The sequence below is a fragment of the Balaenoptera borealis genome (assembly GCF_965194805.1).
Source record: "Balaenoptera borealis genome assembly, chromosome: 11".
In the NCBI taxonomy this organism is placed as follows: domain Eukaryota; kingdom Metazoa; phylum Chordata; class Mammalia; order Artiodactyla; family Balaenopteridae; genus Balaenoptera; species Balaenoptera borealis.
In genome coordinates, this window is record NC_138868.1 from 50,831,460 (window position 1) to 50,846,942 (window position 15,483).

A 15,483-nucleotide genomic window follows, 5' to 3' on the forward strand; every position below is an offset into this window, starting at 1 on the left:
GCTTTTTCTTTCCTCTTGTCTCCATAGCTCTTGGTGCTGGACAGGCATCTTTGTTTGGGAACAACCAACCTAAGATCGGAGGGCCTCTTGGTACAGGAGCCTTTGGGGCCCCTGGATTTAATACTACGACAGCCACTTTGGGCTTTGGAGCCCCCCAGGCCCCAGTAGGTAAGTGTCAGTTACTTTAGAAGTCTTTACTCAGTTTATTTCTTGCTAATACTTAATTTGCTGACTGGATTTTCCACCCCACCCTATCCCATCCCTACCAAAGCGGTATATACACACAGGTCATTAAACAATCATGTAGTGCAGAAGGGCTTATAATAGGTCCTGGCCTTCCCTGCTTCCCCACTCCTAGGTTTACTCCCCCAAAGAAACCACTTTTGTTACAGCTTTTAATTCATCTGGCGTATAAGTAAGTTTATATCTCTAAATGATGTGCTTATATTGCTGTGTTTTGCTTAAGTCTACATATATCAATATTTAACTTGTTAATGGTAGATGAGAATTTAGCTCAGTTATCACCTCTGTTTTTTATTCACTTCTCCCAATATATCTGTTTACTAAATTCCCTAAGTTTTAGGGTTTGTTGTTGTTGTTGTTGTTGTAGCTGGATTTGAGACTTTTTTTAAAAATTAATTATTTATTTGGTTGTGCCAGGTCTTAGTTGAGGCTCGTGGGCTCTTTAGTTGCGGCTGCCAGCTCCTTAGTTGTGGCATGCAAACTCTTAGTTGCAGCATGCATGTGAGATCTAGTTCCCTGACCAGGGATCGAACCCGGACCCCCTGCATTGGGAGCGCAGAGTCTTATCCACTGCGCCACCAGGGAAGTCCCCCACAAGTTTAGTTTTATCTATTAAAGTGTTTTTCATACTTCATTCGTTTGAATACCCCTTCCTAGTTTTTGTGATATCTGCCTGCCACCTTTGTTATTATTTCTAATTTAAAATTAACTTACTTTGTAACTTAAATATCTTTTTTTTTAAAGAAAACTATGTTTTACCAAAAATAAAAAACTGATGTCACCTGGCAGATATAGAGTAACTGAGATGGATGGATGGATGGATGGATGGATGGATGGATGGATGGATGGATGGATGGATGGAAGGAAGGAGAGAAGGAAGGAGTGAGTCTCTGTACCATTAAATTCATCTCCTGTACTATCATGATCCATGTTTCACATTTTGAGAAGCCATGCAAATTTCCATGTCCTTACAAACTTTGCAAATTTAAGCCATGTCCTTACATACTTTTTCTTACTCTGTCAACTAGGAGATAGTATTTTTTGAGTCCCCTTGGTCAAGTAAGGCTAATAGTGCTCTTCCTTACCCTTCTTTTTCTCTCATTTCTTTGCCCTTTTTATATTTTTGTATTGATAAAGTTGATAAAGTACTCTCTCCTAATAATTACTGTCTTCTTTTCTTTGGGGAAAGAATAATTTAAAAGTTTCAAATGAACATAACATTTTATTATAACTGAAAATATTGCTACTTAACCAAGTAATCTTTTCTCATACAGCTTTTTCTTTCTCCTGGAACTTCTAATTATTTTTTTCCCTTGCATTACATTACCTGCCCTTATCACCTTAACACTAGTCCAAATTCTTAAGGGTGGTATTAGAATTCTTTTACCCTGGATACCTCATTCTTTGATCTCTCTGTCCTCCTGCAGCAGTATGAACTCTGATTACTCCCTAGGCCTTCAGCATTGCTCTAGTATATTCCCTTCAAGTCTACTCAGTGGGGACTGCTGTGTCCTGGATATAGGGTTTTCCTCTTTATCTATTTCCTGAATTTTCTGGAATGTGTCTTCAAGTAACATGGATATGAAAGGTAAACTTTGACTACTTACAGTTCTGAAAACATCTTCATTTGTTCCACACACTTTAATGTTATGGAATTCTGGTCTGAAAATAATTCACCCTCAGAACTTTGACGATACTTCTTGGATTAACCATTTCTGATAAGAAGTCTAATGCCTTTCTGATTCTTGAGACTTGTTCCCCCCAGGCCCACAGCCATTTAGGATTATCCCTTTGTTCTGAAATTTCAGTGATTTGCTTAGATCTTTTCTTTTTTCTTTTTTGGCCACGCCACGAGGCATGCGGCATCTTAGTTCCCTGACCAGGGATTGACCCTGGGCCCCAGCAGTGAGAGCGCCAAGTCCTAACCGCTGGACCACCAGGGAATTCCTAGACCTTTTCTGTCTTAACATTTGATTTTTTTCACCCATGTTTCTACTTTCTAGAAGTTTTTTTTTAATTGTCTTCTGAATCATCCTTCTGGATTTTTTTTTATTGTCTTTCTCATTCTCTGGAAGTTCCTTTTTTTACGCATCCAGTTGTTAGATGCAGTTTTTTTCTTGAAACTCTGAATTTAATTGGCATTAAAAATTTTTTTTAGAATTCTTCTGTTCCTTAAATTTTCAGGATTATTTTTGTTTTGATCCTATTCTTTAATACTCAGTGATGCTTTCCAGTCATATTTAAGAATAAAATAATAAAAATCTCACTGGCAACTTGTGTATCTGGGTAGAGCTTTTTCATCAGTAGATTTCATTTGATAAGTAGCCCAGGAACCAGCTATTAGCCAAGGGTCCTCTAAATGTTAGAATATCACATTCTTAGCTCTGGGATGATACAGGTCCCCTTGTTTCCCTTGTTAACTTGATTTCATCAGAGGAACTCTCTCTGATATTTTGACTTATCTGTTGAGCATCAGGGATTAGGAGGATGATAGGGTATAGTAGTTGTTCTGTATATATGCTTTGCATTGGGTCTTCTCTCCTTCCACAGTCTCCGTTCATCAAATTTAGTCTTCTTGAATCTCTCAGCTTTCTGTGCTTCAGGCAGATAGTCCCCCCCTTTTGGCTGTAATCCCCTTTGAGTGTACTCCAAGGTATGGTTTACTCTCTCCTGCTTGTCCACTTCTTTCTTCTAGGCATTTGTTATATTTTCTCATCTGTTCATTTACTACCTTCCTATTCTTTGTCATTGTGGGCTGTGTAGATATTTTAATTTGTTTTTTCCATAGATTTTAATTAGGTCTTTGGAGCTAGCAGAGGTGAATTAGAACTCTAATTACTCTGTGAAAATTAGAATCAGTTTTATCATAAAATTATATTCAAATTTTGTTTTCCTTAGTTTTGATTTTAGTAGGAGGTAGCATAAATACCATAACCTGCTATTTACATAGATAGCTTTTGAATGGTTTTTAATAATCCATCTTTTCCCAAAGCCAATTAAAAGTTCCTGACATGAATTTGATATTACAGTTATATACAGTAGTGTTTCTGCTCATTTAAATGTAGTTGTATTGATTTAGAATGTACATCTTTGCATCACAGGGTCTTAGTTATAAGGTGCTTTAGAGCTTGTGGGAGTCCATTACTTAAAAGCCTCAGCTATGGTGACTTCCTTACAGGTTCGTCCAGTCCATTGTTTTGTTCAGGTTGTTTAGAAACCAAAACCTGCCTTTATAGAATTTCCACCTGGTGGTTCTACTTCTACTTCCTAAAGCCAAGCAAAATCAGTCTCCTACAGTTTCTTTGTGGTAACCTATTGCCTTTCTTTCAGATAAAGTATCAATTTCTTCTGGTCTCAGAAGACTTGATTTTTATACCTTTTTTCTATCTCTTTAATCATTTGGTCATGATATGGTTTTTCAGTATGTTTTCAAATTATTATGACCAGAACTGAATATAACACCAGTAAATGATAGCTTAACTAACGCTTATGCTTGCTTATTCTCTTATTTTTGCTAACTTATCAGCACTCTTTTCTGTATTTTATTTGAAATAATTCAGTTAACAGAGAAGATTTCATATTTAAACATACAGAAATAAAGACATCCTCACACACTTTCCTAATTATGTATGTTTGAATTTGTTGAGGAAGTTTTTATTTGGCATACCCAGGAGGGGTGACCTATACTTGTTAAATGGTGGGATCGGCTAGTGCTGGTCAGTGTTTTTTTTTTAATTAATTAATTTATTTTTAAACATTTATTTATTTATTTGGCTATGTTGGGTCTTAGTTGCAGCACACGGGATCTTTTGTTGCTGCACGTGGGCTTCTCTCTAGTTGTGGCGTGCGGGTTTTTCTCTCTCTAGTTGTGGTGTGTGGGCTCCAGGGCACGTGGGCTCTGTGGTTTGCGGCACGCAGGCTCTCTCGATGAGGCACGCGAGCTCAGTAGTTGTGGCGCGCAGGCTTACTTGCCCTGCGGCATGTGGGATCTTGCTTCCCCGACCAGGGAGCGAACCTGCGTCCCCTGCGTTAGAAGGTGGATTCTTTACCACTGGACCACCAGGGAAGTCCCTGATCAGTGTTTTTTTAATGTATAATTGGCTGTCAGGTAACAAACTGACTAGTGAATATTAGAGTTCATTAAAAATATCCAGGGTTTTTTTAGTCTTATTGAATAGTCCACAGAACAACATTATGTTACTGGGTGGCTACTTTTCTGTATTTTTTTCTCACCAGTAGTCTTAAATTGGATTTAGGAACTTTATGAATACAGATGATTTACTATATGATCATTAAATTGACATCTCCTCTGGGTTTCACAATCCTGAGCAAATTTGTACTCTCTCCTGAAATATCAACATACAGTGTTTTAGTATTTAGTGAATACATCCAGTTTTAAGAATGCTTAATTTGACTACAGTGGATCTACCCCTTTTCATTAATTTTATTTTAACTGTCTGTTTTGGGTTTGTTGTTGATGCTGCTATTGTCTCTCCACTCCCCCACCCCCCACTCTGCTCCATTGTATTAAATTTTTCAAAATTTTTTGTTGGTGGCACTTCTTTTCTGTGGATTATCTCATTACATGTTGGCTTTAGCCTTATTTTAAATGTTTATAAAGGAAAAAGTATTTTTATTTCTAAAGTAACTTGTGTGATTTGATTTTTTTATCAGTATTGTTTTTTTGAAATATTTATCTTGCGAAGAGGTTTCTTCATCAATCAGGGTACAGTGCAGATTTTTTTGTTACTGTTTTCTTTTTACCGTGTACAATTGTTCCTGTCTGATGACGTTTGTTCTTACACTTTTTTTTTCCTATTTCTTTATTTTATTTATTCATTTATTTTTTTGGCTGTGTTGGGTCTTCGTTGCTGTGCGCAGGCTTTCTCTGGTTGCAGTGAGCAGGGGCTACTCTTTGGTGCTGTGCGCGGGCTTCTCATTTTGCGGTGGCTTCTCTTGTTGCGGAGCACGGGCTCTAGGCACGCAGGCTTCAGTAGTCGCAGCACACAGACTCAGTAGTTGTGGCTTGCGGGCTCTAGAGCGCAGGCTCAGCAGTTGTGGCGCACAGGCTCAGTTGCTCAGTGGCATGTGGGATCTTCCCAGACCAGGCCTCAAACCTGTGTCCCTTGCATTGGCAGGCGGATTCTTAACCACTGCGCCACCAGGGAAGCCCTGTTCTTACACTTTGAAAGAAAATGGGGTGATCTTTTTTTCCTTTCAATTTTTACTTAAATGTAATATGAATATCAAATGCAAATAGTAAATATAAGGATGCCTTAACAGCCATTTTCATTTTCATTTGCTACCCTCTTCCTCTATATTCTCAGTATACTTAATATTTTTTATTCTGGAATTTTTTACTTATTAAATTAAATCAAAGATACTTTGTTATTTCCACATTGTCATTTTTAACAACTACTTAATCCACCATGTTGATGAATCATGATTTTTACAACTGTTAATGTTGGACATAGGTTGTTTCCAAGTCTTGACCATTACGGATAACATTCAGTGAACACTTACAAATATGTCTTTATTTTCTTTCTAGTTTAATTAAGTCCTTGGGTTAGATTTTCATGATTAAAATCATTAGGTTAAAAAATATAAAAACAGTACTTGCTCTGTGTACTGTCATATTGTTTCTTTCTTTTTTTTTTTTTTAGTATATATGCTAGGTATTTTTTTTTTTAATTTTGTTTATTTATGGCTGTGTTGGGTCTTCGTTTCTGTGCGAGGGCTTTCTCTAGTTGCGGCAAGCGGGGGCCACTCCTCATCGCGGTGCGCGGGCCTCTCACTATCGTGGCCTCTCTTGTTGCGGAGCACAGGCTCCAGACGCGCAGGCTCAGTAACTGTGGCTCACGGGCCTAGTTGCTCCGTGGCATTTGGGATCTTCCCAGACCAGGGCTCGAACCCGTGTCCCCTGCATTGGCAGGCAGATCCTCAACCACTGTGCCACCAGGGAAGCCCCATATTGTTTCTTTTAGACATATTAAAACCAATTTGCAGTGTTTCTAGAAGTCAGACTGATCTCTTTTTATATAGCTATGCCGTTGATAGATAATGAGGTAGATATAAAATTTCTTCAAGGTTGTTTAGGTTTACATTTCTTTGATTATTGGCAATAATGAACACCTAAGTAAAATTTTATGTGTGTTGTCTCTTATGAAATGTTCCACATATCTTTGACCTTTTAGATTATTTGATTGTTGATTTTCTTCACAATTTGCTCCTTTGCTCTCAACCAGTAATACCACTGAGTGAGTCTGAACATTTTGAAGAGAATCTCAAGTTCTCTTGATTTAAGGCACTGGATCCTTGGACTGACATCTTGCTTTTTCTTTTCTTTTTTTAAAAAGCTTTGACAGATCCAAATGCTTCTGCTGCCCAGCAGGCTGTTCTCCAACAGCACATCAATAGTCTGACGTACTCACCTTTTGGAGACTCTCCTCTCTTCCGGAATCCCATGTCAGACCCTAAGAAGAAAGAAGAGGTAAGTTTAAGGATGTTTCTATAAAATCTGTTCTCAGAGTAGGAGGAACTTAGGTGTAATTAAGCTTTTAAGACACATTATTTATGCTTTTCACTAGGCCAGGGGGTAAATTATTTTTGTATCTGGAAGGCAGCATGACAGTGAAATAAGTGTTGAACTGGAAGTAAAGGCTGAGACTTTTCAACAGCCCTGATATGAGGCAGATATTATACTCATTTTATAGTTGAGCAAACTAAGGTTCACAGAGGCTGATTTCTCTAACATCATAATGTCTTAAGTGGCAAATCAAAATTTTTTTCTCCTGATTTCTACATAGCTTTGTCTTAATCTCTTAGGCTCTAGAAATGGTCTTCTGCTCACTGTGTTGTGGCATTAAAAGTAGTCTTTGGTCGGTTTAATCCTTTTTTTACCACTTACAGTCTGTGAGATATTGGGCATCTCCTTTTGCCTCTCTGAATGTGTTTCATCTGTAAAATGGGAATAGCAGTTCTGTTCAGTGTTGAGAATTAGAGTAAGTTGCTCAGTATACAGAAATTATTTAGCCATTTATGTCTGACTAGTTATTGTGTTCAGCACTGAGGATACCTAATAAAAGTAAACAAGAATTTATTCTCTAAGAGCTTGCTATCTAGTGAGGAAGATCAGACCCCTGTACATGCTTAAATTTACTCAGCTTTAGTATAGTATATGCAGTAATAGAGAGATGAGCCCATCAACTGATGAATGGATAAACACAATGTCGTATGTCTATATAATGGAATATCATTCAGCCATAAAAAGGAATGAAGTGATGATACGTGCTACAACATGGATGAATCTTGAAAACATGCTAAGTCAAAGAAGCCAAACGCAAAGGCCACATGATTCTATTTATATAAAATGTCTAGAATAGGCAAATCCATAGAGACAGAAAGTACATGCTTGCCAAGAGATAGAGGGGACTTCCCTGGTGGTCCAGTGGCTAAGACTCCACACTCCCTATGCTGGGGGCCCGGGTTTGATCCCTGGTCAGGGAACTAGATCCCACATGCTGCAACTAAAGATTCCACATGCTGCAACTAAAAAAGTCCCACATGCCACAACTAGGATCCGACACAGCCAAATAAATAAATAATAAAATAAATGAATGTTAAAAAAAAAAAAGAGAGATAAAGAGAGGAATTGGGAGGCACGGGATTTCTTTTTGTAATGAGGGAAATGTTCTGGAATTTAGTGGTTGGTGGTTGTACAGCCTTGTAAATATACTAAAACTCACCTGAATTATATGCATTAAAATGGTGAATTTTATGTTAGTGAATTTTATCTTAATAAAAATTTAAAAATATCACAGAGGGAAGAGCATAGATTCTTCGGTGAGTTTGATAAAGGTTTTCAGAAGAGGTAAGGTTTAACTTTTTTTGAGAACATATGTAGAAGTTGGTAGATCTGGTAAAGACATTCCAAGCAAAGGCACAGAGTTGTGAAAGATCACAAAAGATATTTGGGAAGGTTTGTTGTTACTGAAGTGTAAACAGTCTGCATTGTGAACAGAAGAATAAACTGTGACGGGTTTTATATTTTAGATATTGTTGTTTCAAGTGGTTATATAATCCCATGTATACTGTTTAGGAAAACAAATGTATAACATCCTGAAGATGCTATGGAGACATAGTAAAGGTGCCATCAAAACCAACCTGAAGACTAATTAATTTAGTTGTATGTCTCCTCCACTAAGTTGTAATACCCTCAAATATCAGGGAGAGTAATTGTATTATTATTTTAAATAAATTTATTTATTCATTTATTTATTTATTTATTTTTGGCTGCATTGGGTCTTCGTTGCTGCACACCAGCTTTCTCTAGTTGCGGCGAGTGGGGGCTACTCTTCATTGTGGTGCGCGGGCTTCTCATTGCAGTGGCTTCTCCTGTTGCGGAGCATGGGCTCTAGGCACGTGGGCTTCATTAGTTGTGGCATGTGGGCTCAGTAGTTATGGCTCGCGGGCTCTAGAGCGCAGGCTCAGTAGTTGTGGCGCACGGGCTTAGTTGCTCCGCAGCATGTGGGATCTTCCTGGGCCAGGGCTCGAACCCATGTCCCCTGCATTGGCAGACGGATTTTTAACCATTACGCCACCAGGGAAGTCCCAATTGTATTATTTTTATTCTTAGTGTTTGACTCATGGTAATTATCAGCGTTTATTAAATGGTGGATAAATGCAAGCTAATATCTATCCATATTTTCAGAGTGATGTAGATTGCATAAAAGTTGAATATTTATGGCTGTGTCTCACTTTTTCTTGAAGGATAAGATTTTTGGTTTAATTGAAAAGTAATTAGGCTTAGAATTATTTTGGTATTATATTTTCTTAAAATTGAATGTAAATATCGTCGTCTTTGTTTTAGAAAGCAAAACAACTGCAGGCTATTCTCTTTTGTAAGATGAAGAGAAGTGCACATGGTATATTAATGTGTTCTGTTAGTACATTTCGATTTACAAAGCACTTCAGATGCAGTATCTCAATTACATTTTGAAACAAGTCAGACAAACCCATTGAAATGGGGGCTGGGGAGATGAATGAAAATCAATTATAGAGAAATAAAGACAGTTACATTAGCATTCACACTTACATACAAAGTTGGGTGGGAAATCCTTGTGTTTTGGGAGCCAAGACTCCAAGAGGGATCTAGCAGGTGAATGGCAGGGATGAGGTGTGAACTCTGGTCTTCTGATTTTTAAGGCCAATATCATATTTGAGTTAAACTAGAACTTTCCTTGATTTTTTTGTTTTTCAGAGATTGAAACCAACAAATCCAGCAGCCCAGAAGGCTCTCACAACACCTACACATTATAAACTGACACCCCGCCCTGCCACCAGAGTCCGACCGAAGGCTTTACAAACAACAGGCACAGCCAAGTCACATCTCTTTGATGGGCTAGATGACGATGAACCATCCTTAGCCAATGGAGCATTCATGCCCAAGTGAGTTTCTGTTAAATTAGATGTAAGATACTAATATAAACTAAGTGTAAAACTGTTTACTTAAATGTGCTACAAATGTTATACATTTTTTCCTTAATGTGATAAATATAGAATGTCATGAAGAAGAATAAAAATAACTCGATCACTCCCAGGGATAATCATAGTTAACATAAACATGTTTTGGTTAACATGCTTCAAGTTTTGCATATATCATGGTTTTGTTTTTGATAAGCTAGTGCTTACATTATTTTAAGCAGAAGACACTGTTTTCTTACAACTCAAATTGGCCAAACTAGTTAAGAAAAAAATATATATACGTATACACACATTTGTTTTAATTCCTACACATATAGATATTAAATAATAAAATAATAATAAATAATTACATTGAAAATAAATTCAGGAAAGTATGTAGAAGAGTTGTTGGTAAACATTGAAAATTATACTTAAAGTATGCAAACATGCCTTATTAGAGTGTTAATATATATACATGGGGGAAAAAACTGAAGAAAAATACATACCAAAGTGTCAATAGTAGTTAACTTCTGGAGATATAATTTCAGGGCATTTCATTTCTAAGTTGTTTATTTTTCTAGATGCATTACTAAACACACACAGAGGCTTTTTTTAAATACCGAATACTTTTCTAATCAAAAAGGAAAGCTTTTTTTTTTTTTTTTTTTTTAAGCTTTGGGGGGGAAAGTAGGAATTCATCTCTTACAGTTCTTAGTCTATGAATGTTATAAAGTGTAAAAAATTATCACTCCTTTTTTTCTCTTAAAAGTATGGTGGGCAGCTGCTTAAGAAAAGATGGAAAGTCCGATTTTATGCATTTCTTTAGAACATCATTGGATTATTTTGAAGGCAGGGACTGTGTATTATTCATGTTTATGTCCCCAGCATTTAGCAAATTGTTCGGCACAGAGTAAATAAAAAGGGCTTAGAGTCACCCTTTTTAGTCCAGTCATCAGATCAACAACTTTCAGGGCAATTTCACCAGGTCTTAGGATCTACAAATATGATATACAAATAGAGAGGATTGGAGTGGGAAAGCACACGTTTTGCTGTTAATATGGTATCCCCTTCCTGGCTTCTACTTCTGTAGTGTTGCTCTCAACAGTCTTTACCTGATGTATCAGAAGTACACGGTTTACCTGTCACTTTTCCTTGATTTACTTTCCTGGAAATGTGGCTTCCAGGAACCCCCCACTTTTCTAGTTTTGTTCCTACCTTACTGGTTGCTCCTTCTGTCTCCCTTGCTGGTTCCTCTTCTTCCTGGCCTCTTAAAATTGGAGTGCCCCTAGGCTCAGTTCTTGATCACATTATCTTTACTCACTCCCAAAGTGATTTAATTTAATTTCAAGACTTTTTGATCATCTGTAGTCTAATTCTCAAACGTTTATCTCCAGCCTGGCCCTCTCTCGCAAACTCCACTCTTATATCCAATATCCAGCCCTACTCAACATCTCCACTTGCATGTCTAATAGACATTTATTTCAAAATTAATCTGTCCAGAACTGAACTGATCTTCCACCTTAAAGCTATTCCACCCAAAGCCTTTCCTGTTGCAGATAATTGCATTTCTATCACTCTAGTTGTTCAGGCCAAAAATTTTGGAATTATCATTAACTTTTTTCATACATCCCATATCTAAGCCATCAGCAAATCTTTGTTCTGCCTTTAAAAATTATCCAGAATCTGACCAGTTTTACCACCTTCACTGCTACTAATTACCTTGACCCAAGGCACCATCATCTCTTGACTGAATTACTGCAATATTCTCCTAACTGATCTTTTTGCTTTTACCTTTGTTCCTTTGCATTCTGTTCAGAATACAGCTAACAGTGATTCTTTTGAAGTGTAAGTCAGACCATGTCACTCTCTATCCAAAACTCAATTGTGGTTTGTACTTCACCCAGTAAAAGCTGAATTCCTTACAATGGCATATGAGGCCCTATAAGAACTGACGTTCCATTACCTCTGTAAACACATCTACTACTGTCTTCACTGTTTACTCCACTATAATCTCCTTGCTGCTGTTAGGACAAGAAAGGCATGCTATCGCCTTTGGATCGTTGCTCCAATTGTTCTCTTTGCCTAAAACACTTCTCCCCATAAATCCTAATAGCTAACTCTCTTACTCTTTACTCAAATGTCACATCGGTGAATACTACTCTGGCCACCCTATTTTAAATTTTACCCATCTTTTCTCTTGTCAGAACTCCACATGTTCTTTTATTTATTTATTCTGCCAGTTATGCCAGCATCATTTGTTAAACAAACTGCACCATTCCCAAGGGAATTTAAATGCTACCCTTGATATATTAAGTCAGATTCTCTATTCAAGTTATATGCTTGTTCGTTTGCATGTGTGTTTATTCTTTTTTTTTTTTTAAGTTTTAAATAACTTATTGAAATATAGTTGATTACAGTGTTGTGGGGGTTTTTGTTTTTTTGGCTGCGTTGGGTCTTCATTGCTGCGCGTGGGCTTTCTCTAGTTGCGGCGAGCAGGGGCTACTCTTCGTTGTGGTGCATGGGCTTCTCATTGTGGTGGCTTCTCTTGTTGTGGAGCACAGGCTCTAGGCACGTGGGCTTCAGTAGTTGTGGCTCACGGGCTCAGTAGTTGTGGCACACGGGCTTAGTTGCTGTGAACAAGACACATTCCTCTGTCACAAACTATGGGGGAAGAGAGATGTTGACAAAATAATCACAAGTGAGACAAGTGACAGGAGAAATAGAGATTGCCACTGTAGGAGAGACTAACAGAATGATGAAGGAAAGCTTCTCTGAGGATGTGTTGTTTAAACTGAAGAGGGATAGGGAGGACTGTCAGGCAGAAGGGAGTATTTTGATGTTTCTGGTTTTAAATACACATATATATTTTTTCAAGTGGATATAATTTTATTTTCCAGTTTTTTTTTCAATGTTTGTTTCAAACATGACTTGACCAAATGGTATTCTGTCTTGTATTTACCAAGATAGTCTCTCCCCCCACTGCCCCATTTATATAAAATACTGGAAAGTGCAAGTTGTTGCCTGGACATGAGGGAGAGGTCTTGGAGGGATAGAAAGGAGAGATTACAAGGTGTATGAGGAGACTTCTGGGTGTTTATGGCTATGTTGTTTTTCTTGATTGTGATGATGGTTTCACTGGCGTATACACATGTCAAAACTTACCAAATTGTACAATTTAATATGTACTGTTTACTGTATGTCAATTCTGAACTAATAAATAAATGTAGCAAGGTTGTGGGAAACAAGTTCAATACAAGTTCAAACAAGTAACTCTTATTCCTATATCGCTGTATTCCTCTAAGCCAAGTGAGGGCAGTGACGTAAATATGGCGAAATATACATGAATCTGTCACTTGTTTTCACTTATGAAATATTTCATTGTTGAAATAAATCTGGTGTTCAAAGTCACAGTTTTGCTTTCACAAATTGTGCAACACTTTTCTGTTCTTTGGCTTCTTGTGTCTGTTCCTTGTACCTGTCTCACCTTGATATTTCTGATTCCAGTCCTCTTCACATTTGCCTGACACTGTTTTTATGTTTCATATTTAGTTCCTTGTCTTTTAGTTGTACGTTCTTCATGTGAAACATTTAATTAAACCATCTTCTCTCCTCCCCCCCACCCCACCCCTGTTGCTGTGTTTCCATCCATTGCAGCTAGTATTTTCTGTGATCACCAGGTTGTTCGCTCTTTGGCCAGAAGGGACCCTTTCACGTTGGCTCCTAAGCCCTTTCCATAGGCCCTGATAGTGTTTGGTAACTTACTTTCTTGTAGAGTTCACCATGTCAAATTTTGTCCAGGATTTTTTTTGCCTTCTGTGTTCCTGATTTAGATTGGCTTGGATGTTCCTGTCTTATAATTTCCTTACCCAGTTTTGGTATAAAAATTAGGCTGACCTCACAAATTGTATCATTTCCTCTATTTTCTGGAAGACTTTGTGTAAGATAGGCCTTTTTCCCCCCCTTCCATTAGATGTTGGATACTGGTGAAGATACAAGTCTGAAGTATTATTTGTAGTAAGGTGTTTTGTTCTAATTATTGACTTTAAAGTTATAGGACATCAGCTTTTTCATTTTTTTGAGTCACTTTTGACAAGTTATGTTCTTATAATATTCATTTCAGCTCATTAAAATTCCAAACTTACTGGCATAAAGTTGTTTAAAAATATCCTTACTGTCTTTTTCATTTCTGTAGAATCTGTGGGGATGTCTGTGTTTTCATTTCTGACATGTGGGTATTTTGTGCCTTCTCATTTTATCAATGTGGTCAGGGATCTACCAGTTTTATTGACCACTTCAAAGAACTAACTTCTGGCATTATTGATGCTCTCGAGTCTGATTCCTATTTCATTAATTTTTAATTGTATTTATCATATTTTCACTAATATTTATTTTTAGTCCCTTCCCCCCTCTTTTTAAAAAAAATTTTTTTTAATTTATTTTATTTTTGGCTGCATTGGGTCTTTGTTGCTGCACATGGGCTTTTCTCTAGTTGTGGCGAGCAGGGGGCTACTCTTCATTGCGATGCACAGGCTTCTCATTGTGGTGGCTTCTCTTGTTGTGGAGCATGGGCTCTAGGTGCGCGGGCTCAGTAGTTGTGGCTCGCGGGCTCTAGAGCTGAGGCTAAGTAGTTGTGGTGCACAGGCTTAGTTGCTCCGCAGCATGTAGGATCTTCACGGACCGGGGCTCGAACCCGTGTCCCCTGCATTAGCAGGTGGATTCTTAACCACTGTGCCACCAAGGAAGTCCATTCCCCCCTCTTTTTATGGTATTTAATTTTCTGTCCTTTGTCTAAATGGATGCTTAGCTTTTATTTTCAACTTTCCTTTTCAAATATTAATATATGCATTTAGAGATGTAAATTTCCCTTTTAGTTCAGCTCTATTTGTACTCTACAAGTTTTGATATGGAGTACTCTTAATGTTCAAAAAATAATTATATGATAAATGTTTTCTGATTTTCATGGGGTTTTTTGAGCCTTGGGTTATTCAAGAATATAAATTCCTAACATGGAGATTTTTAAGTTATCTCTTTGCTGATTTCTAGCTTATGTGCAAAAGAAAAAAATACTTCAGGTGATTTCAGTTCTTTGAAACTTGTGGCTTGCTTTAATAGTCCAACATATAGTTAGTTTTCATAAACATTCCATGTGTATTTGAAAAGAATATTTATTCCATAATTGTTGGGTATGGTGATATTAAATTAAACTAAGCTTGCTAATCATTTAGGTCTTCTACGTACATAGTGATTTATTTGGTTTGGATATTTCAGTTACTTTATTTCCTTAACCTCCAGTATCACAAAAACGTATATGAACACATCTGCAGTTTTCCTAAATTTGTCTATTTTAATATTTAACAGCTTTTACAAATGTGTGCCTGAATTACTTGTGTTTTTTTACTTACTAATTTTTATTGTGGTAAAATATACATGAAAATGGTTAAAATGGTAAAATTTATGTTATGTACAATTGCAATTCAGTTATGTTAAGTATATTTACAATATTGTGTAACTATCACCACCGGTATCTCCAGAACTTCATCATCCCAGACAGAAACTCTGTACCTGCCATGCAATAATTCCCTATTTTCTTCTTCCCCCAGAAGAAGAAACCTGTTAACCTGTTAACCTCTGTATTACTTTCTGTCTGTAAGAATTTGCCTATTTTAGATACCTCATATACAGAGAATCATACAGAATTTATTCTTTTTTTCATGTCTGGATTATTTTACTTGGCATAATGTTTTATTTTATTTGTTTAAATTACTTTTATTGGAGTAT

General features: G+C 37.1%; 1 protein-coding gene across 16 annotated transcripts in view; it reads left to right on the forward strand.

Annotated features, from left to right (window-relative positions):
* Nucleotides 1-15,483, forward strand: part of NUP98 (nucleoporin 98 and 96 precursor) — a gene marked incomplete at its 3' end in the record, with an annotated part of 100,141 nt that overhangs the window by 38,502 nt on the left and 46,156 nt on the right. For 13 of the 16 annotated variants that reach the window (XR_014231219.1, XM_082340300.1, XM_082340289.1 and 10 more), the window contains 3 exons: nucleotides 28-168; nucleotides 6,600-6,733; nucleotides 9,503-9,690. Coding sequence is in view for 15 of the 16 variants with exons in the window: in XM_082340300.1 (XP_082196426.1) it covers nucleotides 28-168; nucleotides 6,600-6,733; nucleotides 9,503-9,690 (463 nt within the window). The remainder of the gene's footprint in view (nucleotides 1-27; nucleotides 169-6,599; nucleotides 6,734-9,502; nucleotides 9,691-15,483) is intronic. The other 3 variants (XM_082340301.1, XM_082340290.1, XM_082340293.1) reach the window with 1 other exon arrangement.